At 42.6% G+C, this 9,747-nt stretch overlaps 1 protein-coding gene across 1 annotated transcript in view; it reads left to right on the top strand.

Annotated features, from left to right (window-relative positions):
* Positions 1–7,236, top strand: part of LOC128704519 (protein O-mannosyl-transferase TMTC2) — a 642,699-nt gene extending 635,463 nt beyond the window's left edge. Inside the window, exons 7-10 of the mRNA XM_070079668.1 lie at positions 2,987–3,101; positions 3,728–3,875; positions 5,591–5,963; positions 6,929–7,236. Coding sequence (XP_069935769.1) covers positions 2,987–3,101; positions 3,728–3,875; positions 5,591–5,963; positions 6,929–7,236 — 944 coding nt within the window. The remainder of the gene's footprint in view (positions 1–2,986; positions 3,102–3,727; positions 3,876–5,590; positions 5,964–6,928) is intronic.
* Positions 7,237–9,747: the final 2,511 nt, after the last annotated feature.

Raw genomic sequence — 9,747 nt, 5'->3', positions numbered from 1 at the left:
TAACAGTAGTAGTAGTAACAGTAGTAGTAGTAACAGTAGTAGTAGTAGTAACAGTAGCAGTAGTAATAACAGTAGTAGTAGTAGTAACAGTAGTAGTAGTAACAGTAGTAGTAGTAACAGTAGTAGTAGTAGTAGTAACAGTAGTAGTAGTAACTAGTAGTAGTAGTAGTAACAGTAGTAGTAGTAGTATAGTAGTATAGTAGTAGTAATAGTATAGTAGTAACAGCAACAGTAGTAGTAGCAATAGTAGTAACAGTAGCTCTAGTAGTATTAACAGTAGTAGTAGTATTAACAGTAGTAGTAGTAGTAGTATTAACAGTAGTAGTAGTAGTAGTATTAACAGTAGTAGTATTAATAGTAGTAGTAGTATTAACAGTAGCAGTAGTAGTAACAGTAGCAGTAGTAATAACAGTAGTAGTAGTAGTAACAGTAGTAGTAGTAGTAATTTGACTTTATAATGGTTAACGAAGGAGGACAGTTATTATTACTGTGCAGACTGACCACATCGACTCAAGGCTGAGGGACTGATTACCTAAAACTCCTCCTGTTCTTCACCATTCTCCTTTGTATGGACTGATGAAGCCACTGTGTGGCGAAACGTTTCCTCATTAAAGATACCCAAGTGTTACACACTTGTTAAATTTATCATTATTATTATTATTAAAAACATCGACCCCATGAGGGGCGAAAGTGCGTACTGGAAGGTCTAAGTGGGAGACCAGATTGAAATGTTCAATGATCGATCGTTTCTCCTCTTAGTCAATCTCAACTCGCCTCAACTTGAGGCTTGGCGACTTGCAATCGCCAAGTGGCCTACAAGACTTGCTTAATTAATGGACCCCAAGTGGATTGTAAGAACAGGGATACATAATGCAGTATTATTCCAAATTAGTGGATTGTGGGAACAGGGATACATAATGGAGAATTATTCCAAATTAGTGGATTGTGGGAAAAGGGATACATAATGGAGAATTATTCCAAATTAGTGGATTGTGGGAACAGGGATACATAATGCAGAATTATTCCAAATTAGTGGATTGTGAGAACAGGGATACATAATGGAGAATTATTCCAAATTAGTGGATTGTAAGAACAGGGATACATAATGCAGAATTATTCCAAATTAGTGGATTGTGGGAACAGGGATACATAATGGAGAATTATTCCAAATTAGTGGATTGTGGTAAAAGGGATACATAATGGAGAATTATTCCAAATTAGTGGATTGTGGGAACAGGGATACATAATGCAGAATTATTCCAAATTAGTGGATTGTGGTAAAAGGGATACATAATGGAGAATTATTCCAAATTAGTGGATTGTGGGAACAGGGATACATAATGCAGAATTATTCCAAATTAGTGGATTGTAAGAACAGGGATACATAATGGAGAATTATTCCAAATTAGTGGATTGTGGGAAAAGGGATACATAAAGGAGAATTATTCCAAATTAGTGGATTGTGGGAACAGGGATATATAATGGAGAATTATTCCAAATTAGTGGATTGTGGGAAAAGGGATACATAATGGAGAATTATTCCAAATTAGTGGATTGTGGGAAAAGGGATACATAATGGAGAATTATTCCAAATTAGTGGATTGTGGGAACAGGGATATATAATGGAGAATTATTCCAAATTAGTGGATTGTAAGAACAGGGATACATAATGGAGAATTATTCCAAATTAGTGGATTGTGGGAACAGGGATACATAATGGAGAATTATTCCAAATTAGTGGATTGTGGTAAAAGGGATACATAATGGAGAATTATTCCAAATTAGTGGATTGTGGGAACAGGGATACATAATGCAGAATTATTCCAAATTAGTGGATTGTGGTAAAAGGGATACATAATGGAGAATTATTCCAAATTAGTGGATTGTGGGAACAGGGATACATAATGCAGAATTATTCCAAATTAGTGGATTGTAAGAACAGGGATACATAATGGAGAATTATTCCAAATTAGTGGATTGTGGGAAAAGGGATACATAAAGGAGAATTATTCCAAATTAGTGGATTGTGGGAACAGGGATATATAATGGAGAATTATTCCAAATTAGTGGATTGTGGGAAAAGGGATACATAATGGAGAATTATTCCAAATTAGTGGATTGTGGGAAAAGGGATACATAATGGAGAATTATTCCAAATTAGTGGATTGTGGGAACAGGGATATATAATGGAGAATTATTCCAAATTAGTGGATTGTGGGAAAAGGGATACATAATGGAGAATTATTCCAAATTAGTGGATTGTGGGAACAGGGATACATAATGGAGAATTATTCCAAATTAGTGGATTGTGGGAACAGGGATACATAATGGAGAATTATTCCAAATTAGTGGATTGTGGGAACAGGGATACATAATGGAGAATTATTCCAAATTAGTGGATTGTGGGACCAGGGATACATAATGGAGAATTATTCCAAATTAGTGGATTGTGGGACCAGGGATACTTAATGGAGAATTATTCCAAATTAGTGGATTGTGGGAACAGGGATACATAATGGAGAATTATTCCAAATTAGTGGATTGTGGGAACAGGCATATATTATGGAGAATTATTCCAAATTAGTGGATTATGGGAACAGGGATACATAATGGAGAATTATTCCAAATTAGTGGATTGTGGGAACAGGGATACATAATGGAGAATTATTCCAAATTAGTGGATTGTGGGACCAGGGATACATAATGGAGAATTATTCCAAATTAGTGGATTGTGGGACCAGGGATACATAATGGAGAATTATTCCAAATTAGTGGATTGTGGGAACAGGGATACATAATGCAGAATTATTCCAAATTAGTGGATTGTGCTAGGTAGGTCCTTCTCAAACCCATTTCTTCTCACTCTATACTTTTCCTAAGTTTGGGACATGACTGGCCAATCATAGACGTGTTTTGAAGACTCGCACAGGTAAATATTCTGCTTAAAACGCGTATCTAACGGGTATTTTTCCTTCCCTTTTCACAGCCTTGTCCAACCTGGGAGTGGTGTACAGCGAACAGGGTCGCCTCCAGGAAGCAGAGGCCGCTTACCGTGGCGCCCTCAGACACGCACCAACCATGGCAGACACACACTTTAATCTGTAAGTGCCTTAAGATATTTTGTAAAGCGTTCTTGGTACATCAACGTGAACAAGTGTTCAGATGAACTGTAACAGTGTAGCATCACAACTTGTTGAAGTCAATACTCTGGTACAATACACAACTAATACGAAGTCACAATACCCTGACTGCTACAATTCACAATCCACAAAGTCACAATGCCCTGGCTGCAACAGTTCACAACCCACAGTGCCACAATACCCTGGCTGCAACAATTCACAACCCACAGTGTCACAATACCCTGGCTGCAACAATTCACAACCCACAGTGTCACAATACCCTGGCTGCAACAATTCACAACCCACAGTGTCACAATACCCTGGCTGCAACAATTCACAACCCACAGTGTCACAATACCCTGGCTGCAACAGTTCACAACCCAGAAAGTCACAATACCCTGGCTATAACAATTTAATCTAACCCACAGTCAAATACCCTGGCTGCTACAATTCCCAACACACACACACACACACACACACAATACCCTAGCTGCTAAAATTCACAACTGACACAGTCACTAAACACTGTTATAGAACACGGAACACCTCTGATGCTATAATCTGACTACTACTGCTGTTGTAGCACCTCAAGGAGGTCTCTGCTACAGGGGACTACTGCTGGCGTCTACAGGGAGGACGCAGGAAGCAACAGAGTGCTACCGTGCCGCGTTGTGGAGTAGACCGTGGCTTGCGCAAGCACACTTGGGGCTGGCGGCAGCACTGCAGCAGCTGGGACGTGATGCTGAGGCTGTGAAGGTAGGTACTGAAATGCTGAAGGTAGGTACCGAGGTTCTGAAGGTAGGTACCGAGGTTCTGAAGGTAGGTACCGAGGTTCTGAAGGTAGGTACCGAGGTTCTGAAGGTAGGTACCGAGGTCCTGAAGGTAAGTACTGGGGTGCTGAAGGTAGGTACCGAGGTGAAGGTAGGTACTGAGTTCCTGAAGGTAGGTACTGAAGGTAGGTGCTAAGGTGGTGGAGGTAGGTGTTGTGGTGCTGAAACTACTGTAACATTAGCAGTCACAAGGTTTCAGGACACTGTAACAAGCGTACCTATTGCAGGTGTTGGAGGCTGTAACAGGTGTTTCTGAAGATGGAGGCTGTAACAGGTGTTTCTGATTATGGAGGCTGTAACAGGTGTTTCTGAAGATGGAGGCTGTAACAGGTGTTTCTGATTATGGAGGCTGTAACAGGTGTTTCTGATTATGGAGGCTGTAACAGGTGTTTCTGATTATGGAGGCTGTAACAGGTGTTTCTGATTATGGAGGCTGTAACAGGTGTTTCTGAAGATGGAGGCTGTAACAGGTGTTTCTGAAGATGGAGGCTGCAACAGGTGTTTCTGATTATGGAGGCTGTAACAGGCGTTTCTGATTATGGAGGCTGTAACAGGCGTTTCTGATTATGGAGGCTGTAACAGGTGTTTCTGATTATGGAGGCTGTAACAGGTGTTTCTGAAGATGGAGGCTGTAACAGGTGTTTCTGATTATGGAGGCTGTAACAGGTGTTTCTGATTATGGAGGCTGTAACAGGTGTTTCTGATTATGGAGGCTGTAACAGGTGTTTCTGAAGATGGAGGCTGTAACAGGTGTTTCTGATTATGGAGGCTGTAACAGGTGTTTCTGATTATGGAGGCTGTAACAGGTGTTTCTGATTATGGAGGCTGTAACAGGTGTTTCTGAAGATGGAAGCTGTAACAGGTGTTTCTGATTATGGAGGCTGCAACAGGTGTTTCTGAAGATGGAAGCTGTAACAGGTGTTTCTGATTATGGAGGCTGTAACAGGTGTTTCTGATTATGGAGGCTGTAACAGGTGTTTCTGATGATGGAGGCTGTAACAGGTGTTTCTGATGATGGAGGCTGTAACAGGTGTTTCTGATGATGGAGGCTATAACAGGGGTTTGTGATGATGACGGAGGCTATAACAAGTGTTTTGTGCTGATATTAAAGGCTATTACAGGTGTTTATGCAGATGTTAAAGGCTGTAACAGATGTTTCTGGGCAATAAAGGATGTAACAGGTGGTTTTTACTCGTGTTGGATGCTGGAGTTAAAAGGGCAACAAGTGTTTATCGTAGAATTGTAGTCTCTAACAGGTGTTTCTATTGGTGTTTGATGTACACCAGGTGTTTGTCATATAGATGAAGGCTCTAACAGGTGTTTCTATTGGTGTTTAAAGGTACAACAGGTGTTTTTCATATAGTTGAAGGCTCTAACAGGTGTTTCTATTGGCGTTTAAAGGTATAACAGGTGTTTTTCATAGAGTTGAAGGCTCTAGCAGGTGTTTCTACTGGTGTTTGATGTACACCAGGTGTTTGTCATATAGATGAAGGCTCTAACAGGTGTTTCTATTGGTGTTTAAAGGTACAACAGGTGTTTCTATTGGTGTTTAAAGGTACAACAGGTGTTTTTCATAGAGTGGAAGGCTCTAACAGGTGTTTCTATTGGTGCTTGATGGTACAACAGGTGTTTCTGCTACAGGTGTTAGAGGCGTGTCGGAGCGCAGCATCAGCACCTGCCAGAGATGGCTGGAGTCACAGCTGGGCAGTGACCACCTGCAGACAGCGGCTGGCACGGGCACACATCCTAGCTGGGCGGCCCCACGATGCCCTAGAGGAAGTGGGGCACGCCCTCCAGCACGCCCCTGATGGGTACGGCACCCACTCCTTGCATACCTTGGCAGCAGAGGCCCACCTGGAAGCTGGGGAACATGCTGAAGCTCAAGCTGCCCTCTCACGTGTCCTGGCTGCCCACCCTCACCATGTGCCTGCCCACCTCACCTTCTCCAGGATGCTACAAGCTAATGTGAGTCTTATTAGCAGTAGTAGTAGTAGTAGTAGTAGTAGCAGTAATAGTAGTAGTAGTAATAGTAGTAGTAATAGTAGTAATAGTAATAGTGGTAGTAATAGTAGTAATAGTGGTAGTAATAGTAACAGTGGTAGTAATAGTGGTAGTAATAGTGGTAGTAGTAATAGTAGTAATAGTAGTAGTAATAATAGTAGTAGTAATAGTAGTAGTAATAGTGGATGTCTTCTCTACTATTCAGATCAGGGCAGGTCAAGCCAGGTCAAGCCAGGTCATGCCAGGTCAAGCCAGGTCATGCCAGGTCAAGCCAGGTCAAGCCAGGTCAATCCAGGTCAAGCCAGGTCATGCCAGGTCAAGCCAGGTCATGCCAGATCAAGCCAGGTCAAGCCAGGTCAATCCAGGTCAAGCCAGGTCATGCCAGGTCAAGCCAGGTCAAGCCAGGTCAAGCCAGGTCAGGCTAGGTTGTAATCTATCCGTAAATATTAACCAATTACAACATACAATAGAAGCAATATAAAACAGAGGAAATAAAAACAACGTCTGAAATAAGGAACTGGAAGCCACCGAGCGAGGTACACGTAACTATGTCAGATTATCACTGTTTAAGCTGCCTTCAGTACTGTTTAAGCTGCCTTCAGTACTGTTTAAGCTGCCTTCAGTACTGTTTAAGCTGCCTTCAGTACTGTTTAAGCTGCCTTCAGTACTGTTTAAGCTGCCTTCAGTACTGTTTAAGCTGCCTTCAGTACTGTTTAAGCTGCCTTCAGTACTGTTTAAGCTGCCTTCATTAGTCACCCATTTGACCACCTTCACAACAGAGAAATGCTGTCATTAGTAACTGTTACGTGATGCTGGAGATGTAACTGGAATACAGCGGGTGGCAGTCCATCAGACTGTATCTGTCACGTGACTGACAATGTGTGGGTCATGTGGCTAATATCTGTGTCAGATACACTGCGTGGGAGTCATCCTGTGACTAATACCTGCATCAGATACACAGTTTGGGTCATGTGTCAGATACACTGCGTGGGAGTCATCCTGTGGCTAATACCTGCATCAGATACACAGTGTGGGTCATGTGGCTAATATCTGTGTCAGATACACTGCGTGGGAGTCATCCTGTGACTAATACCTGCATCAGATACACAGTGTGGGTCATGTGGCTAATATCTGTGTCAGTTACACTGCGTGGGAGTCATCCTGTGACTAATACCTGCATCAGATACACAGTGTGGGTCATGTGGCTAATATCTGCGTCAGATACACTGCGTGGGAGTCATCCTGTGACTAATACCTGCATCAGATACACAGTGTGGGTCATGTGACTAATATCTGTCAGATACACTGCGTGGGAGTCGTCCTGTGACTAATACCTGCATCAGATACACAGTGTGGGTCATGTGACTAATATCTGTCAGATACACTGCGTGGGAGTCATCCTGTGACTAATACCTGCATCAGATACACAGTGTGGGTCATGTGGCTAATATCTGTGTCAGATACACTGCGTGGGAGTCATCCTGTGACTAATACCTGCATCAGATACACAGTGTGGGTCATGTGGCTAATATCTGTGTCAGATACACTGCGTGGGAGTCATCCTGTGACTAATACCTGCATCAGATACACAGTGTGGGTCATGTGGCTAATATCTGTGTCAGATACACTGCGTGGGAGTTATCCTGTGACTAATACCTGCATCAGATACACAGTGTGGGTCATGTGGCTAATATCTGTGTCAGATACACTGCGTGGGAGTCATCCTGTGACTAATACCTGCATCAGATACAGTGTGGGTCATGTGACTAATACCACTGTTAGATACACTGTGTGGTAGTCATCATATAACTAATACCTGCATCAGATACACAGTGTGGGTCATCATGTGACTAACACATGCGTCAGGAGACACTCAACACACACTAACAGAACACCACCTCTATCTTCCACACCGTTTAAAATTTACAGGTTATTTGAGATCTATTTCTGGCTGGCTGGTATGGCAACTTGCTACCACCAACACTTACTGGCAATAATGTGAGGGCTGACCTTTAGTAAGGTAAATTTATTGCCGAGAGTAATGTGATGGTTCGGTGTACACTGACTAGCGTGCGTGTGCCTGCGTTGTACAGTTAAACTTGCCATCTTGACTTAAATAGAAACGCTCTTCTTGCCCAGTAAGGCAAGTGAAAATTCGTGAATGCAATAATTTTGCAAAAATCATTCTGAACCTAACGAAAAAAATATATTTCATTGCGTTCGTTTATTAAATTATTGTAAACTTATCTAAAATATATTTAGTTGGATTAGGTTAAATTAAATTCCGCTTGTTATAATAAGGTTAGGTACGTTTTCTAAGGTTCTTTAGGTAAAAAATTAATAATTTTTACATTAACTTAAATGAAAAAAATATATCTTTAAAAGTATAAGAGAACATTTTAGAAAGGACTTATATATATATATATATATATATATATATATATATATATATATATATATATATATATATATATATATATATATATATATATATATATATATACACACACTGATGATGGCATTCCCAGAGAACGGAATAGGATCTTATATAGTGGCTAGTCAGTGTGGATAATAGAGGTGTTGGGAGGCAAGCTGGGAGGCCATTGTGAGCCTTTGGAGCTCCAACACCTTTGATTAAGAGCCTTGGTCAAAGGCTACCATGGACAGCGGCCCCCCAATCATCGCTCTGACGAACCAGCTCTTTGAAGAGTAATTGCTGCCAGCGATATCAAGCTGCCTGGCAGACCCAGTGTAAACACTACTGGTGGTGCCTGGCAGATACAGTGTAAACACTACTGGTGGTGCCTGGCAGACACAGTGTAAACACTACTGGTGGTGCCTGGCAGACACAGTGTAAACACTACTGGTGGTGCCTGGCAGACAGTGTAAACACTACTGGTGGTGCCTGGCAGACACAGTGTAAACACTACTGGTGGTGCCTGGCAGATACAGTGTAAACACTACTGGTGGTGCCTGGCAGATGCAGTGTAAACACTACTAGTGGTGCCTGGCAGATACAGTGTAAACACTACTGGTGGTGCCTGGCAGACAGTGTAAACACTACTGGTGGTGCCTGGCAGACAGTGTAAACACTACTGGTGGTGCCTGGCAGACAGTGTAAACACTACTGGTGGTGCCTGGCAGACAGTGTAAACACTACTGGTGGTGCCTGGCAGACACAGTGTAAACACTACAGGTGGTGCCTGGCAGACACAGTGTAAACACTACTGGTGGTGCCTGGAAGTGTAAACACTACTGGTGGTGCCTGGAAGTGTAAACACTACTGGTGGTGCCTGGAAGTGTAAACACTACTGGTGGTGCCTGGCAGACAGTGTAAACACTACTGGTGGTGCCTGGCAGACACAGTGTAAACACTACTGGTGGTGCCTGGCAGACAGTGTAAACACTACTGGTGGTGCCTGGCAGATACAGTGTAAACACTACTGGTGGTGCCTGGCAGACACAGTGTAAACACTACTGGTGGTGCCTGGCAGACACAGTGTAAACACTACTGGTGGTGCCTGGCAGATACAGTGTAAACACTACTGGTGGTGCCTGGCAGATACAGTGTAAACACTACTGGTGGTGCCTGGCAGACAGTGTAAACACTACTGGTGGTGCCTGGCAGACAGTGTAAACACTACTGGTGGTGCCTGGCAGACCCAGTGTAAACACTACTGGTGGTGCCTGGCAGATACAGTGTAAACACTACTGGTGGTGCCTGGCAGACAGTGTAAACACTACTGGTGGTGCCTGGCAGACAGTGTAAACACTACTGGTGGTGCCTGGCAGACAGT

The sequence above is a fragment of the Cherax quadricarinatus genome, unplaced genomic scaffold, assembly GCF_038502225.1.
Source record: "Cherax quadricarinatus isolate ZL_2023a unplaced genomic scaffold, ASM3850222v1 Contig1, whole genome shotgun sequence".
Classification (NCBI taxonomy): Eukaryota; Metazoa; Arthropoda; class Malacostraca; order Decapoda; family Parastacidae; genus Cherax; species Cherax quadricarinatus.
This window is presented reverse-complemented; position numbering and strand designations above follow the sequence as displayed.